We start from the raw sequence: 21657 nt of genomic DNA, 5'->3' as shown, positions 1-21657 counted from the left end.
GGATCAGGAGGATCCCACCCCCTTTGGGATCAGGATCAGGGGGGTCCCACCTCCTTTGGGATCAGGATCAGGGGGGTCCCACCTCCACTGGGATCAGGATCAGGGGGATCCCACCTCCTTTGGGGTCAGGATCAGGGGGTCCCACCTCCACTGGGATCTGGGATCAGGATCAGGGGGGTCCCACCTCCTTTGGGATCAGGATCAGGGGGTCCCACCTCCATTGGGATCAGGATCAGGAGGATCCCACCCCCTTTGGGATCAGGATCAGGGGGGTCCCACCTCCATTGGGATCAGGATCAGGGGGGTCCCACCTCCTTTGGGATCAGGATCAGGGGGATCCCACCTCCTTTGGGATCAGGGGGATCCCACCCCCTTTGGGATCAGGATCAGGATCAGTGGGATCTCACCTCCCTTGGGATCTGTGATCATGACTGGGGGATCCCACCCCCTTTGGGATCAGGATCAGGGGGATCCCACCCACTTTGGGGTCAGGATCAGGGGGTCCCACCTGCTCCCCCGGCCGCTCCAGGTGCCGATTTCGGGGTCTCGTTCCCCGTTCCCAGCTGGCCACACACAAGGAGGGACCCCCAGAAACCCTCCTGGGGTCCTCCCAGACTCCCCTGAAAAGGTGGAATTCTGCCCATAAAGGATTTCTGGGGTTTGCCCCCGGTTCCATGGCGGGGTGGGACCCCAACCTGACTTTATCCATGGGAAAATCCCTTTATCCATGGGGAAAATCCCTTTATCCATGGGGAAAATCCCTTTATTCATGGGGAAAATCCCTTTATCCATGGGAAAATCCCTTTATCCATGGGAAAATCCCTTTAACCTTGGAAAAATCCCTTTATTCATGGGAAAAATCTCTTTATCCATGGGAAAATCCCTTTATCCATGGGAAAAATCCCTTTATCAGTGGGAAAATCCCTTTATCCATGGGAAAATCCCTTTATCCATGGGGAAAATCCCTTTATCCATGGGAAAATCCCTTTATCCATGGGAAAAATCCCTTTATCAGTGGGAAAATCCCTTTATCCATGGGAAAAATCTCTTTATCCATGGGGAAAATCCCTTTATCCATGGGAAAAATCCCTTTGCCCATGGGAAAAACCATTTATCCATTGGAAAAACCCATTTATCCATGGGAAAAACCCCTTTGCCCATGGGAAAATCCCCTTATTTATGGGGAAAATCCCTTTATCCATGGGAAAAAACATTCATCCATTGGAAAAACCCATTTATTTATCCATGGGAAAAACACTTTTATCCAAGGCTTTGGTCGCAATCCCCTTCTGCCCAAGCCCCTCCCTTTCCGGCACTACAGCCGCACCCCATTGGTTCATCTCTCTACCGCCCCGCGATTCGCGGCGCTGATTGGCTGCTCGCCCTGCCCGTCACGGCGGTTGCCAGGCGATGCCGCCATGTTGCGTCCCCACCATGGCGGCACAGGAGGCGACGGCAGAGCCGCAGCTGAAGCCGGTGCCGGTACCGGTGGCGGCCGAGGCACCGGCCCGGTCTGTGCCGCCGAGGCCCCGCGAGCGGACACGTCCTCGGCGGCACCGGCCCGGTCTGTGCTTTGCGGCCTAATTGGCCCCGCGGTCTTATTGGCCCCGCGCGTGGGAACCCGCCCGGCGCTTTTCCGTACAACCCTCCCTTCCCATCACACCTTTCCGGCAGCATACCCGCACCCCATTGGCTCGTCGCCTCCACCTCCCTGTATCCGCGGCGCTGATTGGCTGCTGCTTGGCTGCTACACCCGCCCATCTCGCCGTTGCCACGCAACGCTGCCATGGCGGCGGATCCGAAGGGGGCCGCGGCCATGGCGGAGGCCAACAGCGAAGAGGCCGCGGCCGCCGTGGCGCTGTCGGAGCTCACGGCGCTGCTCTCCCCGTCCTCCCCCGCCGCTCCCGAAGCAGCCGAAGCCGCCCTGGCCCTGTCGGGCAGCGCCTCAGGCCGGGCGCTGCTTGCGGAACACCCCGCGGCCTTATCGGCCTTGTCCGCCATGGCCGCCTCGGCCTCGCGTGGAGCGCGGCCCGCCTTGGCCGCGCTGGTGAACGCGTCCTCCGAGCCCGCCGCGCTGGAGCCGCTCCTCGCCGCCGTCCCTTCTCTCGTCCCGCTGCTCCCCAGCTCCGGAGCGGCGTGCGGGGTGCTGGCCAACCTGAGCCGGGAGGCGGCGGCGGCGCCGCGGGTGCTGCGGGCGCTGGGCCCCGGAGCGGAGGCGCTGCTGCTGCGGGCGCTGAGCGCGGAGCGGCCGCCGGCGGAGCTCGGGGCGCTGCTCTGCAACCTCAGCCAGGCCCCCGAGGGCCGCCGGGCGCTGCTGGAACCCGCGGGGTGAGCACGAATAAAAAATGGGAATTTTTATTTGAAATTTCGGGGCGCTGCTCTGCAACCTCAGCCAGGCCCCTGAGGGCCGCCGGGCGCTGCTGGAACCCGCGGGGTGAGCACGAATCGAAACTGGGAATTTTTATTTGAAATTTGGGGGCTCGGGGCACTGCTGGAATCCGCGGGGTGAGCACGAATAGAAAATGGGAATTTTTATTTGAAATTTCGGTCCCCAAGGGGCCCTGGGCACTGCTGGAACCCGCGGGGTGAGCACAAATCGAAAATGGGAATTTTTATTTGAAATTCGGGGGCTCGGGACGCTGCTCTGGCGTCTCAACCTCCTGAGGGCCGCCGGGCACTGCTGGAGTCCGAGAGTGAGGGAAAATAAAAAATGGGAATTTTTATTTGAAATTTCTGTCCCCTGAGGGGCCCTGGGCGCTGCTGGATCCCGAGGGCTGAGGGAAAATTAAAAATGGGAATTTTTATTTGAAATTTGGGGGCTCGGGGCGCTGCTCTGACACCTCAGCCCCCTGAGGGCCGCCGGGCGCTGCTGAGCCTGAGAGTGAGGGAAAATAAAAAAATGGGAATTTTAATTTGAAATTTCTGTCCCCGAGGGGCCCTGGGCACTGCTGGAGCCCGAGAGTGAGGGATAATAAAAAAATGGGAATTTTTATTTGACATTTTGGGGCTCGGGGCGCTGCTCTGGCGCCTCAGCCAGGCCCCTGAGGGGCGCCGGGCACTGCTGGAACCCGCGGGGTGAGCACGAATCGAAAATGGGAATTTTTATTTGAAATTTCATCCTCACCTAGGGCCCTGAGGGGTGCCGGGCGCTGCTGGAACCCGCAGGGTGAGCAGGGATAAAAAATGGGAATTTTTATTTGAAATTTCGGGGCGCTGCTCTGCAACCTCAGCCAGGCCCCTGAGGGGCGCCGGGTGCTGCTGGAACCCGCAGGGTGAGCACGAATAAAAAATGGGAATTTTTATTTGAAATTTCGGGTCTCGGGGCGCTGCTGGAACCCGCGGGGTGAGCACGAATCGAAAATGGGAATTTTTATTTGAAATCTGGCGGCTCGGGGCGCTGATGTGGCACCTCAGCCCCCTGAGGGCCGCCGGGCGCTGCTGAGCCTGAGAGTGAGGGAAAATAAAAAATGGGAATTTTTATTTGAAATTTGGGTTCCCGAGGGGCGCTGGGCGCTGCTGGATCCCGAGGGCTGAGGGGGAATAAAAAATAGCAATTTTTATTTGAAATTTCGGTCTCTGACGGCTGCCGGGCGCTGCCGAAGCCTGAGGGCTGAGGGAAAATTTGGAATCAAAAATGGGAATTTTTATTTGAAATTTCGGCTCCGCGAGGGGCGCCGGGCGCTGCTGGAGCCCAAGGATGAGGGAAAATAAAAAATGGGAATTTTTATTTGAAATTTCGGAGCTCAGGGCGCTGCTCTGGCGCCTCAGCCAGGCCCCTGAGGGGCGCCGGGCGCTGCCGGAGCCCGAGGGCTGAGGGGGAATTGGGAATAAAAAATGGGAATTTTTATTTAAAATTTCGGTCCCCGAGGGGCCCTGGACGCTGCTGGAGCCCGAGAGTGAGGGAAAATAAAAAAATTTTATTTGGGAATTTTTATTTGAAATTTGGGGGCTCGGGACGCTGCTCTGACAGCTGGGCCCCCTGAGGGGCGCCGGGCGCTGCCGGAGCCTGAGGGCTGAGGGGGAATTGGGAATAAAAAATGGGAATTTTTATTTAAAATTTCGGCTCCCTGAGGACCGCCGGGCGCTGCTGGATCCCGAGGGTGAGGGAAAATAAAAAATGGGAATTTTTATTTGACATTTCGGTCTCTGAGGGGCGCCGGCGCTGCCGGAGCCTGCGGGGTGAGGGAAAATTGGAATAAAAAATGGAAATTTTAATTTGAAATTTCGGCTCCCTGAGGGGCCCTGGGCGCTGCTGGATCCCGAGAGTGAGGGAAAGTAAAAAATGGGAATTTTAATTTTAAATTTGGGGGCTCGGGACGCTGCTCTGACACCTCAGCCCCCTGAGGGGCGCCGGGCGCTGCTGAGCCTGAGAGTGAGGGAAAATAAAAAAAGGGAATTTTTATTTGAAATTTGGGTTCCCGAGGGGCGCTGGGCGCTGCTGGATCCCGAGGGCTGAGGGGGAATAAAAAAAAGCAATTTTTATTTGAAATTTCGGTCTCTGAGGGCTGCCGGAGCCTGAGGGCTGAGGGGGAATTGGGAATAAAAAATGGGAATTTTAATTTGAAATTTCGGTCCCCGAGGGGCCCTGGGCGCTGCTGGATCCCGAGAGTGAGGGGGAATAAAAAATGGAATTTTTTATTTGAAATTTCAGCTCCCTGAGGGCCCTGGGCGCTGCTGGATCCCGAGGGTGAGAGAAAATAAAAAATGGGAATTTTTATTTGAAATTTCTGTCCCTGAGGACCGCCGGGCGCTGCTGGAACCCGCGGGGGTGAGGGAAATTCAGAATAAAAAATGGAATTTTTATTTGAAATTTCAGTCCCTGAGGGACGCTGGGCACTGCCAGAGCCTGAGGGCTGAGGGGGAATTGAGAATAAAAAATGGAAATTTAAATTTTATTTTTCGGCCTCAGCCAGGCCCCTGAAGGCCAAGAGGGAGTGAAAAATGGAATTTTGAATTTGATTTGAAATTTCGGCCCCCGGGCGCTGTTGGAGCTCGAGGGGTGAGCTGGAGTAAAATTTTTATTTTCTATTTCTAAAAATATTTTTATTTTCATTTTTAAAAGGGGTCGAGCTGTTGAGTGGGGAATGTTGTTTCTTGGTGTTTTTTATGGGGGATGTGTTGCTGCTTTTTATTTATTCCTGTTATTATACAGAATAGTTTTTATGTTTTTTTGTATTATAGTTTATTATTTATTATTTTTGGATGATTTGTAGGTGATTTTTTCTGATTTTATTTGGGGTTTTTTTGATTTTTTTTTTTTTTTCTGATTGTTTTCAGTGATTTTTGGTTTTTTTGCTGAATTTTATGCGATTTTTTTTTTTTTTGCTGATTTTTTGCTGATTTTTTTCTGGTTTTTTTACAATTCTTTGTGATTTTTTTCCTGAGTTTTATGTGGTTTCCTCTGATTTTTTTTGGTGATTTTTTTTCTTCATTTGTGCTGATTTTTGTGTGATTTCTTTGCCAAATTTTATATGATTGTTTTGGTGAAATTTGGTGATTTTTGATGATTTTTTCTCCTGAATTTTAAATGAGTTTTTGATTATTTTTTGTGGGTTTTATGTGATTGGGGTTTTTTTTGGTGATTTTTTGGGTGGTTGTTTTGTGATTTTTAGGTGATTTTTTTTTGTTTGTTTGTTATTTTTTGGTGATTTTTTTCCCTGATTTTTTTCAGTGACTTTTGGGTGATTTTTTGGGTGATTTTTTCCTGGGTTTTTTCAGGTTTTCTTTCATTGATTTTGGGGTGATTTTTATGTGATTTTTGGGTGATTTTTGATGATTTTTTTCCTGAAGTTTAAATGAGTTTTTGATTGGTTTTTGCGGGTTTTATGTGATTTTTTTTTGTTATTTTTGGGTGATTTTTGGTGATTTTGGGGTGATTTTTTCTGATTTTTTTTTTGGTTATTTTTTGGTGGTTTTTTACCTGATTTTTTTCAGTGACTTTTGGGTGATTTTTGGGTGATTTTTTCTGATTTTTGGGTGATTTTTTTCCTGTTTTTTTTTTCATTGATTTTGGGGTGAATTTTATATGATTTTTTTCTGATTTTTTCCTGGTTTTTTTCAGTGATTTTTGGGTGATTTCTGGGTGATGTTTTGGTGATTTTTAGTGATATTTTGGGTGATTTTGGGTGATTTCTGGTAATCTTTGTGTGATTTCTGGGGGATATTTTGGGTGATTTCAGGTGATTCCTGGGCGATGTTTTGGGTCATTTTTGATGATTTCTGTGTAATGTTTGGTGATTTTTTCCAGTGATTTTTGATGATATTTTGGTGATGTTTTGGGTGATATTTTGGTGATTTCTGGGTGATTTTTGGTGATTTTTTCCAGTGATGTTCGGGTGATGTTTGGGTGATGTTCAGGTGATTTCAGGTGATTCCTGGGCGATGTTTTAGGTGATGTTCAGGTGATTCCTGGGTGATGTTTGGGTGATGTTCAGGAGATTTCAGGTGATTCCTGGGTGATGTTTGGGTGATGTTCAGGAGATTTCAGGTGATTCCTGGGTGATGTTTGGGTGATTTCAGGTGATTCCTGGGCGATGTTCAGGTGATGTTCAGGTGATTTCAGGTGATTCCTGGGCGATGTTCAGGTGATGTTCAGGTGATTTCAGGTGATTCCTGGGCGATGTTCAGGTGATGTTCAGGTGATTTCAGGTGATTCCTGGGCGATGTTCAGGTGATGTTTTAGGTGATGTTCAGGTGATTCCTGGGCGATGTTTGGGTGATGTTCAGGTGATTTCAGGTGATTCCTGGGCGATGTTTGGGTGATGTTTGGGTGATTTCAGGTGATTCCTGGGGGATGTTTGGGTGATGTTTGGGTGATTTCAGGTGATTCCTGGGTGATGTTTGGGTGATGTTTGGGTGATTTCAGGTGATTCCTGGGGGATGTTTGGGTGATGTTTGGGTGATTTCAGGTGATTTCAGGTGATTCCTGGGTGATGTTTGGGTGATGTTTGGGTGATTTCAGGTGATTCCTGGGGGATGTTTGGGTGATGTTTGGGTGATTTCAGGTGATTTCAGGTGATTCCTGGGTGATGTTTGGGTGATTTCAGGTGATTTCAGGTGATTCCTGGGTGATGTTTGGGTGATTTCAGGTGATTTCAGGTGATTCCTGGGTGATGTTTGGGTGATTTCAGGTGATGTTCAGGTGATTCCTGGGTGATGTTTGGGTGATTTCAGGTGATTCCTGGGTGATGTTCAGGTGATTTCAGGTGATTCCTGGGTGATGTTCAGGTGATTTCAGGTGATTCCTGGGCGATGTTCAGGTGATTTCAGGTGATTCCTGGGCGATGTTTGGGTGATTTTTGGTTGATTTCAGGTGATTCGGAGGTGATGTTCAGGTGATTTCTGGGTGATGTTTGGGTGATGTTCAGGTGATTTCAGGTGATTCCTGGGCGATGTTCAGGTGATTTCAGGTGATATCAGGTGATTCGGGGGTGATGTTCAGGTGATGTTCAGGTGATATTCAGGTGATTCCTGGGCGATGTTTGGGTGATTTCAGGTGATTCCTGGGTGATGTTCAGGTGATTTCAGGTGATTCCTGAGCGATGTTCAGGTGATGTTCAGGTGATTCCTGAGCGATGTTCAGGTGATGTTCAGGTGATTTCAGGTGATTCCTGGGCGATGTTCAGGTGATGTTCAGGTGATTTCAGGTGATTCCTGGGCGATGTTCAGGTGATGTTTGGGTGATGTTCAGGTGATTCCTGGGTGATGTTTGGGCGATGTTCAGGTGATGTTCAGGTGATTCCTGAGCGATGTTCGGGTGATATTTTGGTGATTCCGGGGCGATGTTTGGGTGATATTTTGGTGATTTCTGGGCGATGTTCAGGTGATGTTCAGGTGATGTTCAGGTGATTCCTGAGCGATGTTCGGGTGATATTTTGGTGATTCCTGGGCGATGTTCAGGTAATGTTCAGGTGATTCCTGAGCGATGTTCAGGTGATGTTCAGGTGATTCCTGGGCGATGTTCAGGATATTTCAGGTGATTCCTGGGCGATGTTCAGGTGATGTTCAGGTGATTCCTGGGCGATGTTCAGGTGATGTTCAGGTGATTCCTGGGCGATGTTTGGGTGATTTGTGCCCTGTTTGCCGTTTCCCAGGCGGGTTCTGCGGCGCCTCCTGGCCCTGCTGCGCTGCCCGGACACGGAGCTGAGGAGGGGAATCGTGGGGGCGCTCAGGAACTGCTGCTTCCAGCACGGTAAAACCGGGAATTCGGGAAAAATCCGGGGGATTTGGGATTGATGGGGCATTTGGGATGGATGGGATGGATGGGATATATGGGATTTATGGGATGTGGGAATGGAGCGCTCAGGAACTGCTGCTTCCAGCACGGTAAAACCGGGAATTCGGGAAAAATCCGGGGGATTTGGGATTGATGGGGCATTTGGGATGGATGGGATGGATGGGATGGATGGGATATATGGGGTGTGGGAATGCAGCGCTCAGGAACTGCTGCTTCCAGCACGGTAAACCCGGGAATTCGGGAAGAATCCGGGGGATTTGGGGTTGATGGGATGGATGGGATGGATGGGATGGATGGGATTTATGGGATTGATGAGATTTATGGGATGGATGGGATGTGGGAATGCAGCGCTCAGGAACTGCTGCTTCCAGCACGGTAAAACCGGGAATTCGGGAAAAATCCGGGGGATTTGGGATTGATGGGGCATTTGGGATGGATGGGATTTATGGGATGGATGGGATATATGGGATGGATGGGATATATGGGATTTATGGGGTGTGGGAATGCAGCGCTCAGGAACTGCTGCTTCCAGCACGGTAAAACCGGGAATTCGGGAAGAATCCGGGGGATTTGGGATTGATGGGGCATTTGGGATATGTGGGATGGATGGGATTTATGGGATTGATGAGATTTATGGGATGGATGGGATGTGGGAATGCAGCGCTCAGGAACTGCTGCTTCCAGCATGGTAAAACCGGGAATTCGGGAAAAATCCGGGGGATTTGGGATTGATGGGGTATTTGGGATATGTGGGATGGATGGGATTTCTGGGATTGATGAGATTTATGGGATGGATGGGATGTGGGAATGCAGCGCTCAGGAACTGCTGCTTCCAGCACGGTAAAACCGGGAATTCGGGAAAAATCCGGGGGATTTGGGATTGATGGGGCATTTGGGATATGTGGGATGGATGGGATGGATGGGATTGATGGAATGGATGGGGTGTGGGAATGCAGCATTTAGGAACTGCTGCTTCCAGCACAGTAAACCCGGGAATTCGGGATAAATCCAGGGGAATTTGGGATTTATGGGATGGATGGGATGGATGAGGTGTATGGGATTTATGGGATGTGGGAATGGAGTGCTCAGGAACTGCTGCTTCCAGCATGGTAAAACCGGGAATTCGGGATAAATCCGGGGGATTTGGGATTTATCGGGCATTTGGGATATGTGGGATGGATGGGATTTCTGGGATTGATGGAATGGATGGGGTGTGGGAATGCAGCACTTAGGAACTGCTGCTTCCAGCACAGTAAACCCGGGAATTTGGGATAAATCCAGGGGAATTTGGGATTGATGGGATGGATGGGATGGATGAGGTGTATGGGATTTATGGGATGTGGGAATGGAGTGCTCAGGAACTGCTGCTTCCAGCACGGTAAAACCGGGAATTCAGGAAAAATCCGGGGGATTTGGGATTGATGGGCTATTTGGGATATATGGGATGAATGGGATTGATGGGATTGATAAGATTGATGGGATGGATGGGATGGATGGGATGTGGGAATGGAGCGCTCAGGAACTGCTGCTTCCAGCACAGTAAAAATCCCAGAATTTGGGATAAATGGGATTTATGGGATGGATGGGGGATTTGGGATTTGGGATTTTTGGGGTATATGGGATGTGTGGTGTGTATGGGATGTGGGAATGCAGCGCTCAGGAACTGCTGCTTGCAGCACGGTAAAAATCTGGGAATTTGGGATAGATTTGAGGGAATTTGGGATGGATGATGGATGGATGGATGGATGGATGGATGGATGGATGGATGGATGGATGGATGGATGGAGGATTTATGGGATTTATGGGATTTGGGATATAGGGGAGATATGGGATGGATGGGATGTGGGAATGGAGTGCTCAGGAACTGCTGCTTCCAGCACGGGAAAAATTTTGGGATTGGTGGGAATTTGGGATGTATGGGATAGATGGGATAGATGGGAATTGGGGTAGATGGGATAAATGGGATGTATGGGATCTGTGGGGTGTATGGGATTGGGAATGGGAACAGGAATGGAATATGGGATCCAGGAATGGGGATGGAAATGGGAAAAAAAGGAAGAGTGAAGGATTTCCCTGGAATCCCGACCAAAAATCTTGGAAATCTGTGGAAACCCAACTGAAATCCTGGAATTCCATGGAATTCCCAACTAAAAATCCTGGAATTTCCAGGAAATCCCAACTAAAATCCTGGAATTCCGTGGAATCCTGAGGCAAATCCTGGAATTCCATGAAATCCTGAGACAAATCCTGGAATTCTGTGGAATCCTGACACAAATCCTGGAAATCCCAACTAAAATCCTGGAATTCCGTGGAATCCTGGATGGGAAAAGAGGGAACAGGCTGGGGTTGGGATTTTTTGGGAATGTCCCCCTGGAATTGCTGGAATTCCGGGCTGGAATTCCCATCCCTGGGGATGTGGTGGGGGATGGAGAAACCCAAACACTCCCAAAATTCCGGGAATGTGCGGGAAAAAACGAGGGGAAAAGGACCAAAAAGGCAAAAAAATGGGGAAAAATCGGAAAAAATTGGGGAAAAATTGGGGAAAAATTGGGGAAAAATTGGGGAAAAATTGGGGAAAAATTGGGAAAACCCCCCAAATTTTGGGGAAAAACCCACCTTGAACGTGCCTGGAGGAATGGAGGGGGTTGGGAATTTCGGGCTGGGGTTCCCAAGGCCTCTGGAATTCGCAGAGAACCACGAGCAGCTGCTGAGCCCCGAGCTGGACGCGCTGCCGCTGCTGCTGCTGCCGCTGGCCGGCCCCGAGGAGCTGCCCGAGGACGAGATGGAGCGTGAGTGGGGGGGATTTGGGGGATTTGGGGGATTTTGGGGGTGTCCCTGATGGGTTTGTTCCCTTTTTTCCCTTTTTTCCCTTTTCCCCTTTTTCCCCTTTTCCCTTTTTTCCCTTTTTTCCCCTTTTTCCCTTTTCCCATTTTCCCCTTTCCCCTTTTTCCCCTTTTCCCCTTTTTTCCCTTTTCCCCTTTTCCCCTTTCCCCTTTTTCCCCATTTTTCCTTTTTTCCCTTTTCCCCTTTTCCCCTTTTCCCCTTTTTCCCTTTTCCCCTTTTCCCTTTTTTCCCGTTTTCCCCTTTTTCCCCTTTTTTCCCTTTTCCCCTTTTTTCCCTTTTCCCCTTTTTTCCCTTTTCCCCTTTTTTCCCTTTTCCCCTTTTCCCCTTTTTCCCTTTTCCCCTTTCCCCCTTTTCCCCCTTTTCCCCTTTTCCCCTTTTTCCCTTTTTCCCCTTTTTCCCTTTTTCCCCTTTTTTCGCTTTCCCCCCTTTTTCCCCTTTTCCCCTTTCCCCATTTTTCCCCTTTTCCCCTTTTCCCCTTTTCCCCTTTTCCCCTTTTCCCCCTTTTTCCCTTTTTCCCCTTTTTCCCCTTTTTCCCTTTTTCCCCTTTTTCCCTTTTCCCCCTTTTTCCCTTTTTCCCCTTTTTCCCCTTTTTCCCTTTTTCCCCTTTTTCCCCCTTTTCCCCCTTTTCCCCCTTTTCCCCTTTTCCCCTTTTTCCCCTTTTCCCCTTTTTCCCCTTTTCCCCCTTTTCCCTTTTTCCCTTTTTCCCTTTTTCCCCTTTTGCCCTTTTTTCCCTTTTTTCCCTTTCCCCCCTTTTCCCCCTTTTTCCCCTTTTCCCTTTTTCCCTTTTCCCCTTTCTCCTTTTTTCCCCTTTTTCCCCTTTTCCCCTTTTTCCCCTTTTCCCCTTTTTCCCCCTTTTCCCTTTTTTCCCTTTTTCCCCCTTTTTCCCTTTTCCCCTTTTTTCCCCCATTTTCCCCTTTTTTTCCCCATTTTTCCCATTTTTCCCCTTTCCCCTCCCCAGAGCTCCCGGTGGATCTGCAGTTCTGCCCCCGGAGTTCCCCATTTTCCCCATTTTCCCCATTTTTCCCCATTTTTCCCATTTTTCCCCTTTCCCCACCCCAGAGCTCCTGGTGGATCTGCAGTTCTGCCCCCGGAGTTCCCCATTTTCCCCATTTTTCCCCTTTTTTTCCCCATTTTTCCCATTTTTCCCATTTTTCCCCTTTTCCCACCCCAGAGCTCCTGGTGGATCTGCAGTTCCTGCCCCCATTTTTCCCCATTTTTCCCCATTTTTCCCCATTTTTCCCATTTTTCCCATTTTTCCCATTTTTTCCCCATTTTTCCCTCCCCAGAGCTCCCGGTGGATCTGCAGTTCCTGCCCCCGGAGTTCCCCATTTTCCCCATTTTTCCCCATTTTCCCCATTTTTCCCCATTTTTCCCATTTTTCCCATTTTTTCCCCTTTTCCTACCCCAGAGCTCCCGGTGGATCTGCAGTTCCTGCCCCCGGAGCACCGGCGGGAGGAGGATCCCGAGATCCGCAGGATGCTGCTGGAAACGCTGCTGCTGGTCAGGAGATCGGGGGCTGGGGGATTTGGGGTGCCCTGGGGGGATTTGGGGTTCCTTGAGGAGTTTTGGGGGTTCTTTGAGGATTTTTGGGGGTTCCTTGAGGAGTTTTGGGGGTCCCTTGAGGAGTTCTGGGGGTTCCTTGAGGAATTTTGGGGTCCCTTGAGGAATTTTGGGGATTCTTTGAGGAATTTTGGGGTCCCTTGAGGAATTTTGGGGCTTCTTTGAGGAATTTGGGGGTCCCTTGAGGAGTTTTGGGGGCTCCTTGAGGAGTTTTGGGGTTCCTTGAGGATTTTTTTGGGGTTCTTTGAGGATTTTTGGGGGTTCCTTGAGGAGTTTTGGGGGTCCTTGAGGAGTTTTGCGGTTCCTTGAGGGGTTTTGGGGGTCCCTTGAGGAATTTTGGTGGTTCCTTGAGGAATTTTGGGGTTCCATGAGGAATTTTGGGTTTCCTTGAGTATTTTTTGGGAGATCCTTGAGGAGTTTTGGGGTTTATTGAGGAGTTTTGGGGTTCTTTGAGAAATTTTGGTGTTCCTTGAGGAATTTGGGGGGTTCTTTGAGGAGTTTTGGGGTTCCTTGAGGAGTTTTGGAGAGTTCTTTCAGGAATTTTGGGGGTTCCTTGAGGAATTTTTGGGGGCTCTTTGAGGAATTTCGGGGTTCCTGAGGATTTTTTAGGCTTTCCCTAAGAAATTTTGGAGTTATTGGAGGAATTTTGGGGTTCCTTGATGAATTTTGGGGGTTTGAGGAGGAGTTTAGGGGGTCCCTGAGAATTTTTTGGGGGTTTTATGAGAAATCTTGGGGTTGTTTGAGGAATTTTGGGGGTTCCATGAGGAATTCTGGGGTTTGAGGAGGGGTCTTGAGGTTCCTTCATGAATTTTGGGGTTTGAGGAGGAATTTTGGGGTTTGATGAGGAATTTTGGGGTTTGAGGAGGAATTTTGGGGGTTCCTGAGGATTTCTTGGAAGTTCCTTGAGGATTTTTTTGGGGTTTAATGAGAACTTTTTGAGGTTTCCCAAGGATTTTTTGGGGTTTCATGAGGGTTTTTTGGGGTTTAATGACTTTTTGAGGTTTCCCAAGGATTTTTTGGGGTTGAATGAGAACTTTTTGAGGTTTCACATGGATTTTTTGAGGTTTCCCAAGGATTTTTTGAGGTTTCCCAGGGATTTTTTGAGGTTTCATGAACGTTTTTTGAGGTTTCCTAAGGATTTTTTGGGGTTTAGTGACTTTTCAAGGTTTCCCAAGGATTTTTTGGGGTTGAATGAGAACTTTCCGAGGTTTCCCAAGGAGTTTTTGAGATTTCCCAAGGATTTTGGGGGGTTTCATGAGCATTTTTTGAGGTTTCCCAAGGATTTTTTGGGGTTTCATGAGCATTTTTTGAGGTTTCCCAAGGATTTTTTGGGGTTTCATGAGCATTTTTTGAGGTTTCCCAAGGATTTTTTGGGGTTTCATGAGCATTTTTTGAGGTTTCATGAGAACTTTTTGAGGTTTCCCAAGGATTTTGGGGGTTTCATGAGGATTTTTTGAGGTTCAATGACTTTTTGAGGTTTCCCAAGGATTTTTTGAGGTTTCCCAAGGATTTTTTCATGTTTCAGTAGGATTTTTTTGAGGTTTCATGAATGTTTTTTGAGTTTCTCAAGGATTTTTTGGGGTTGGATGAGCATTTTCTGAGGTTTCCCAAGGATTTTTTGATGTTTCCCAAGGATTTTTTGAGGTTTCATGAACGTTTTTTGAGGTTTCCTAAGGAGTTTTTGGGGTTTAGTGACTTTTTGAGGTTTCTCAAGGATTTTTTGGGGTTGAATGAGAACTTTCCAAGGTTTCCCAAGGAGTTTTTGAGATTTCCCAAGGATTTTGGGGGGTTTCATGAGCATTTTTTGAGGTTTCCTGAGGATTTTTTGGGGTTGAATGAGAAGTTTTTGAGGTTTCCCAAGGATTTTTGGGGGTTTCATGAGGATTTTTTGAGGTTCAATGACTTTTTGAGGTTTCCCAAGGATTTTTTCATGTTTCCCAAGGATTTTTTCATGTTTCAGAAGAATTTTTTTGAGGTTTCATGAATGTTTTTTGAGTTTCTCAAGGATTTTTTGGGGTTGGATGAGCATTTTCTGAGGTTTCCCAAGGACTTTTTGGGGTTTCATGAGGATTTTTTGGGGTTTAATGACTTCTTGGGGTTTCCCAAGGATTTTTTGGGCTTGAATGAGAACTTTCCAAGGTTTCTTAAGGAGTTTTTGAGATTTCCCAAGGATTTTTTGGGGTTTCATGAGCATTTTTTGAGGTTTCCCAAGGATTTTTTGGGGTTGAATGAGAACTTTCTGAGGTTTCCCAAGGAGTTTTTGAGGTTTCATGAGGATTTTTTTAGGTTTCCTGAGGATTTTTCGAGGTTTGGTGTCACTTTTTGGGGTTTGATGATGATTTTTGGAGCGTTCCCGCGGTGTTTGGGGTTGAAGCTTGTGAAAGCTCTGTGGCCACCCCAAACTCCTCCGGGTTCTCCCCGCTCTGTCCCAGCTGGCAGGGGCTGCACGCCTGGGAGCGGCACCTGGGGCAAACCCCAAACCCCCAAAAACCCCAAACCCCAAAGCCCCCAAACCCCAAACCCCCAAACTCCCAAATCCCCAAAACCCCAAATCCCCAAACCCCCAAAAACCCCAAACCCCTAAACTCCAAACCCCCCAAATCCCCAAACCCCAAACCCCCAAAAACCCCAAACCCCCAAACTCCCAAATCCCCCAAACTCCCAAATCCCCAAAACCCCAAACCCCCAAACCCCAAACCCCCAAAAACCCCAAACCCCAAAACCCCCAAACCCCCAAAAACCCAAAACCCCCAAACCCCAAAACCCCAAACCACCAAAAACCCCAATACCCCCAAACCCCCAAACCCCAAACTCCCAAACCCCAAACCCCCCAAACCCCAAACCCCCCAAACCCCAAACTCCCAAACCCCCCAAACCCCAAACCCCCCAAACCCCAAACTCCCAAACCCCAAACCCCCCAAACCCCAAACTCCCAAACCCCAAACCCCCCAAACCCCAAACCTCCAATCCGCCAAACCTCCAAACCCCAAACTCCCAAACCCCCAAACCTCCCAAACCCCCAATCCCCCAAACCCCAAACTCCCCAAACCCCAATCCGCCAAACCCCCGAACCCCAATCCGCCAAACCCCCAAACCCCAAACTCCCAAACCCCCAAACCCCCAAACCCCAATCCCACGCCTCCAAACCCCAAACTCCCCAAACCCCCAAAAACCCCAAACCCCTGAAACTCCAAACCCCCAAACCCCAATAACCCAAATAACCCCAAACCCCAATAACCCAAATAACCCCAATAACCCCAAACCCCAATCCCCCAAACCCCCAAACCCCAATCCGCCAAACCCCAATCCGCCAAACCCCAAACCCCCAAACCCCAATAACCCCCAAACCCCTCCCGGTTCCCCTCTCCGTTCCCAGCTGGCGGCCACGGGGCGGGGCCGGGCGGAGCTGCGGGCGTGGGGCTGCACGGCTGGGAGCGGCACCCGGGGCAAACCCCAAACCCCCCAATAACCCCCAAACCCCAATAACCCCAATAACCCCAAACCCCAATAACCCCAAACTTTTCCCGGTTCTCTCCGTTCGCAGCTGGCGGCCACGGGGCGGGGCCGGGCGGAGCTGCGGGGCTCGTACCCGGTGCTGCGGGAGCTGCACGCCTGGGAGCGGCACCCGGGGCCGCTGCGCGCCTGCCGCAACCTCATCCACGTGGGTCCGGGGTTTGGGTTTGGGGGGGGTTTGGGGTTTTTGGGGGGGGATTTAGGGGGTTTTTGGGGGGGATTTGGGGGGTTTTTGGGGGATTTGGGTGGGATTTTGGGAGTTTGGGGTTGATATTTTGGGGATTTGGGAGGGTTTGGGTGGGATTTTGGGGCTTTGGGGTATGATTTTGGGGGGTTGCCTGCCGCAACCTCATCCACGTGAGTCCGGGATTTGGGGCGGTTTGGGGTTTTTGAGGGGGATTTGGGGCTTTTGAGGGGGATTTGGGGTTTTTGAGGGGGATTTGGGGTTTTTGGGGGGGATTTGGGGTTTCTGAGGGGGATTTGGGGTTTTTGGAGGGGATTTGGGGTTTTTGAGGGGGATTTGGGGTTTTAGGGGGGGATTTGGGGGGTTTTTGAGGGGGATTTGGGGGGGTTTTGGGGGGCTTTTTGGGGGGGATTTGGGGGTTTTGGGGGGTTTTTGAGGGGGTTTTTGAGGGGGTTTTTGAGGGGGATTTGGGGTTTTTGAGGGGGATTTGGGGGGTTTTGGGGGGATATTTGGGGGCTTTTTGGGGGGTTCGGGGAGGTTTGGGGGGCGTTTGGGTGGGATTTGGGTGGGATTTGGGGAGTTTTGGGTTGATTTTTTGGGGATTTGGGAGGGTTTGGGTGGGATTTTGGGAGTTTTGGGTTGATATTTTGGGGATTTGGGGTATTTTGGGGTTTTGGGGGGGGATTTGGGGGGGTTTTGAGGGGGATTTGGGGGGTTTTTGGGGCGTTTGGGGAGGTTTGGGGGGGGTTGGGTGGGATTTGGGTGGGATTTTGGGAGTTTGGGGTTGATATTTTGGGGATTTGGGGGTTTTTGGGGGGGATTTGAGGGGTTTTTGAGGGGGTTTTGGAGTTTTTGGGGGGGTTTTGGGGGGGATTTGGGGGGTTTTGGGGGGGTTTGGGGAGGTTTGGGTGGGATTTTGGGAGTTTTGGGTTGATATTTTGGGGATTTGGGAGGGTTTGGGTGGGATTTCGGGAGAGTTTGGGGGTTTGGGCGGGATTTGGGGACGTTCTGGGGTTTGGGTGGGATTTTTTGTGGGTTTATTTGGATTTTTGGGGTTTTGGTTGGGAGGTTTTGGGGGATTGGGTGGGATTTTGGGGGTTTGGGTATGATTTTGGGAGGGTTTGGGGGGTTGGGGTGGGGTTTTGGGGGTTTGGGGTGGGGGTTTGGGGTTTTGGGCGGGAGTTTGGGAGGTTCTGGGGGTTTTAGTGGGATTTTTTGGGCTTTGGGGTCTGGTTTTGGGGTTTGGGGTGGGATTTGGTTGGGATTTTGGGGTTTGGGTGGAATTTTGAGAGTTTGGGGTTGATATTTTGGGGTTTTGGGTGGGAATTTTGGTGGGTTTGTTTGGGGTTTTTGGGCAGGATTTGGGGGGTTTTTGGGTTTTGTGTGGGATTTTGCCATTTCTGGGGTTTTTGTGTGAGGTTTTGCCATTTTTGTGGTTTTTGGCAGGATTTTGCCATTTTTGGGGTTTTTGGGCAGGATTTTTGGGGGTTTTGGCAGGATTTTGCCATTTCTGGGGGTTTTGGCAGGATTTTGGGTGGTTTTGTGCTGGATTTTACCATTTTTGGCGTTTTTGGGCAGAATTTTGGGGGTTTTTGTGTGGGATTTTGGGGTTTTTGGCAGGACTTTGCCATTTGTGGGGTTTTTGTGCAAGATTTTTGGGGGTTTTGTGCAGGATTTTGGGGTTTTTGGGCAGGATTTTGGTTTTTTTGGGCAGGATTTTGGGGTTTTTGGTAGGATTTTGGGGTTTTTGGTAGGACTTTGCCATTTCTGGGGTTTTTGTGCAGGATTTTGGGGTTTTTGTGCAGGATTTTGGGGTTTTTGGCAGGACTTTGCCATTTGTGGGGTTTTTGGCAGGATTTTGGGGTTTTTGGCAGGATTTTGGGGTTTTTGGGCAGGGTTTTGGGGTTTTTGGGCAGGATTTTGGGGTTTTGGCAGGACTTTGCCATTTTTGGGGTTTTTGGGCAGGATTTTGGGGGTTTTGTGCAGGATTTTGGGGTTTTTGGCAGGATTTGGGGTTTTGTGCAGGATTTTGGGGTTTTTGGCAGGACTTTGGGGTTTTTGTTCAGGATTTTGGGGTTTTTGTACAGGATTTTGGGGTTTTTGTTCAGGATTTTGGGGCTTTTGGCAGGACTTTGCCATTTCTGGGGTTTTTGGGCAGGATTTTGGGTTTTTGTTCAGGATTTTTGGGGTTTTTGGCAGGACTTTGCCATTTCTGGGGTTTTTGGCAGGATTTTGGGGTTTTTGGCAGGATTTTGCCATTTGTGGGGTTTTTGGCAGGATTTTGGGGTGTTTGGGCAGGATTTTTGGGGTTTTGGGCAGGATTTTGGGGGGTTTGGCAGGACTTTGCCATTTGTGGGGTTTTTGTGCGGGATTTTTGGGGTTTTTGGCAGGATTTGGGGGTTTTGGGGCAGGATTTTGGGGTTTTTGGCAGGATTTTGGGGGTTTTGGGCAGGATTTTGGGGTTTTTGGCAGGATTTTGGGGTTTTTGTTCAGGATTTTGGGGTTTTTGTGCAGGATTTTGGTGTTTTTGGCAGGACTTTGCCATTTGTGGGGTTTTTGGCAGGATTTTGGGGGTTTTTGGGCAGGATTTTGGGGTTTTTGTTCAGGATTTTGGGGTTTTTGTGCCATTTTTGCCATTTCTGTGGGTGTCCCTCAGGTGCTGATCGGGGACGAGCCCGAGGCGGGGCTGGAGAACCTTCTGGAAGTGACGATTCCCGAGGAGCTGCAGAAACACCTGAGCGACCTGGACAGGGAGGAGCAGGAGGGGACGGGGACGGGGACAGGGACGGGGACAGGGACAGGGGGGCGCCAGGGGACACCGGAACCGCTCCAGGTGACAGCAGGGTGGCTCCAGGTGACACCAGAGCGGCACCAGGACGGCGCCAGGTGACACCAAAATGGCACCAGGTGACACCTGGACAGAACCAGGTGACAGCAGGATGGCTCCAAGTGACACCACAGCGGCACCAGGATGGCACCAGGTGACACCAAAATGGCATCAGGTGACACCAAAACAGCACCAGGTGACACCGGGACAGCACCAGGTGAACTAGGATGGCTCCAGGTGACACCAGAACAGCACCAGGATGGCACCAGGTGACACCAAAATGGCATCAGGTGACACCAAAATGGCACCAGGTGACACCGGGACAGCACCAGGTGACAGCAGGATGGCTCCAGGTGACACCAGAGCGGCACCAGGATGGCACCAGGTGACACCAAAACAGCAGCAGGTGAACTAGGATGGCTCCAGGTGACACCAAAATGGCTCCAGGTGACACCAGGATGGTGCCAGGTGACACTGGGATGGCTCCAGGTGACACCAGAACGGCACCAGGTGTCACTGGGATGGCTCCAGGTGACAGTAGAAGAGCACCAGGTGACACCAGGATGGCAGCAGGTGACAGCAGGGTGGCTCCAGGTGACACCAGAACCGCACCAGGACGGCTCCAGGTGACACCAAAATGGCACCAGGATGGCTCCAGGTGACACCGGGACACCACCAGGGTGGCTCCAGGTGACACTAGAAGGGCACCAGGTGACACCAGAGTGGTGCCAGGTGACAGCAGGGTGGCTCCAGGTGACACCAGAACCGCACCAGGATGGCGCCAGGTGACACCAGGACAGCGCCAGGGTGGCTCCAGGTGACACTAGAAGGGCACCAGGTGACACCAGGACAGCTCCAGAATGTCACCAGGTGGGACTGTGGGGACACGGGGCTGTCCCCAAGGAGCCACCACAAGGACAGCGCGGTGTCCCCAAGGGTCACCATGGTGACAAGGCCACATCCCCAAGGGCCACCACTGACAGTGACAGTGCCATGGATGTCCCCAAAGGCCACCACAGTGACAGTGCCATGGATGTCCCCAAGGGTCACCACAGTGACAGTGCCATGGATGTCCCCAAGTGTCACCACGGTGACAGTGCCATGGATGTTCCCCAAGTGTCACCACGGTGACAGTGCCATGGATGTTCCCCAAGTGTCACCACAGTGACAGTGCCATGGATGTCCCCAAGTGCCACCACGGTGACAGTGCCATGGATGTCCCCAAAGTGCCACCACTGACAGTGCCATGGATGTTCCCTAAGTGCCACCACAGTGACAGTGCCATGGATGTCCCCAAGGGTCACCACTGACAGTGACAGTGCCATGGATGTCCCCAAAGTGCCACCACAGTGACAGTGCCGTGGATGTCCCCAAAGTGCCACCAGTGACAGTGCCATGGATGTCCCCAAGGGTCACCACTGACAGTGCCATGGATGTCCCCAAGGGTCACCACTGACAGTGACAGTGCCATGGATGTCCCCAAAGTGCCACCACAGTGACAGTGCCGTGGATGTCCCCAAAGTGCCACCACAGTGACAGTGCCATGGATGTCCCCAAGGGTTGCCATGGTGACAGTGATGTCCCCAGAGTGCCACCACAGTGACAATGCCATGGATGTCCCCAAGGGTTGCCATGGTGACAGTGCCATGGATGTCCCCAAGGGTCGCCATGGTGACAGTGATGTCCCCAAAGTGCCACCACAGTGACAGTGCCATGGATGTCCCCAAGGGTCACTGTGGTGGCCCCGCCTGTCCCCTCCCCCTACAGCCAATAAAAGGGGGTGACCCCAAACTGCTCTGGGGACGTTTGGGGACATCGGGGGGATCTGGGGACTTTGGGGGGATTTGGGGACAATGGAACCAAACTTGGGGACATTTTGGGGATTGGGGACATCAGAATTGAATTTGGGGGCTCTGGGAGGATTTGGGGACGCTGGGGTCAAATTTAGGGACACGTGGGGGGGGATTTGGTGACAATGTGGCCGGAGTTGGGGACATCAGAACCAAGTTTGGGGACATTTGGGGGATTTGGGGACATTGGGAGAGTTTGGGGACACCGGGGGAATTTGGGGATATTGGAACCAAATTAGGGGGCACTGGAGGGATTTGGGGACACTGGGACTGGATTTTGGGGACATCAGAACCAAATTTGGGGACATTTGGGGACACTGGGAGAGTTTGGGGACACTGGAACCAAATTTGGGGACATTGGGGCCGGATTTGGGGACATTGAGGGGGATTTGGGGACACTGGGACTGGATTTGGGGACATCAGAACCAAATTTGGGGATATTTGGGCCATTTGGGGGCATTGGGGACATTTGGGGACATTGGAACCAAACTTGGGGACATTGGGGCTGGATTTGGGGACACTGGGAGGATTTGGGACACTGGGACTGGATTTTGGGACTTTGGGGGAGATTTGGGGACATCAGAACCAAACTCGGGGACATTTGGGGACACTGGAACCAAAGTTGGGGACCCTGGTGGGATTT

General features: G+C 50.7%; 2 protein-coding genes across 7 annotated transcripts in view; both read left to right on the top strand.

Annotated features, from left to right (window-relative positions):
• The first annotated feature begins 1794 nt into the window (after window positions 1-1794).
• HGH1 (HGH1 homolog) lies at window positions 1795-20917 on the top strand. 6 transcript variants are annotated; one of them, XR_014616966.1, is made up of 8 exons: window positions 1795-2328; window positions 8094-8191; window positions 10927-11025; window positions 12489-12580; window positions 16185-16301; window positions 18994-19549; window positions 19591-19611; window positions 19950-20917. XR_014616966.1 is itself a non-coding variant. In XM_084227461.1 (7 exons), the coding sequence occupies exons 1-7, from the start codon at window positions 1817-1819 to the stop codon at window positions 19792-19794; spliced, it is 1320 nt and encodes a 439-aa protein (XP_084083587.1). In that variant the 5' UTR covers window positions 1795-1816; the 3' UTR covers window positions 19795-20917. The 6 variants fall into 6 exon arrangements, 3 of the variants coding, with proteins under 3 accessions (XP_084083587.1, XP_084083589.1, XP_084083588.1); XR_014616967.1 differs by having other exon boundaries at window positions 19759-20917; XR_014616968.1 differs by lacking the exons at window positions 19591-19611; window positions 19950-20917 and adding an exon at window positions 19612-19654.
• MROH1 (maestro heat like repeat family member 1) overlaps window positions 20833-21657 on the top strand; it is a gene marked incomplete at its 5' end in the record, with an annotated part of 113623 nt that continues 112798 nt past the window's right edge. The window contains one exon of the mRNA XM_084227466.1: window positions 20833-20855. Coding sequence (XP_084083592.1) covers window positions 20833-20855 — 23 coding nt within the window. The remainder of the gene's footprint in view (window positions 20856-21657) is intronic.

Source organism: Fringilla coelebs (genome assembly GCF_963513975.1).
Source record: "Fringilla coelebs genome assembly, contig: SCAFFOLD_153, whole genome shotgun sequence".
NCBI classification, from domain to species: domain Eukaryota; kingdom Metazoa; phylum Chordata; class Aves; order Passeriformes; family Fringillidae; genus Fringilla; species Fringilla coelebs.
This window is presented reverse-complemented; position numbering and strand designations above follow the sequence as displayed.

What these genes read in the sequence shown, in the direction of transcription:
- HGH1 (XM_084227461.1), top strand. Translation starts at nt 1,817, where the DNA reads ATGGCGGAGGCCAACAGCGAAGAGGCCGCGGCCGCCGTGGCGCTGTCG. An exon ending in TGCTGGAAACGCTGCTGCTG is followed by an intron (nt 12,581 to 16,184) that starts GTCAGGAGATCG and finishes CTCCGTTCGCAG; the next exon opens with CTGGCGGCCACGGGGCGGGG. An exon ending in CCTGCCGCAACCTCATCCAC is followed by an intron (nt 16,302 to 18,993) that starts GTGGGTCCGGGG and finishes GGTGTCCCTCAG; the next exon opens with GTGCTGATCGGGGACGAGCC.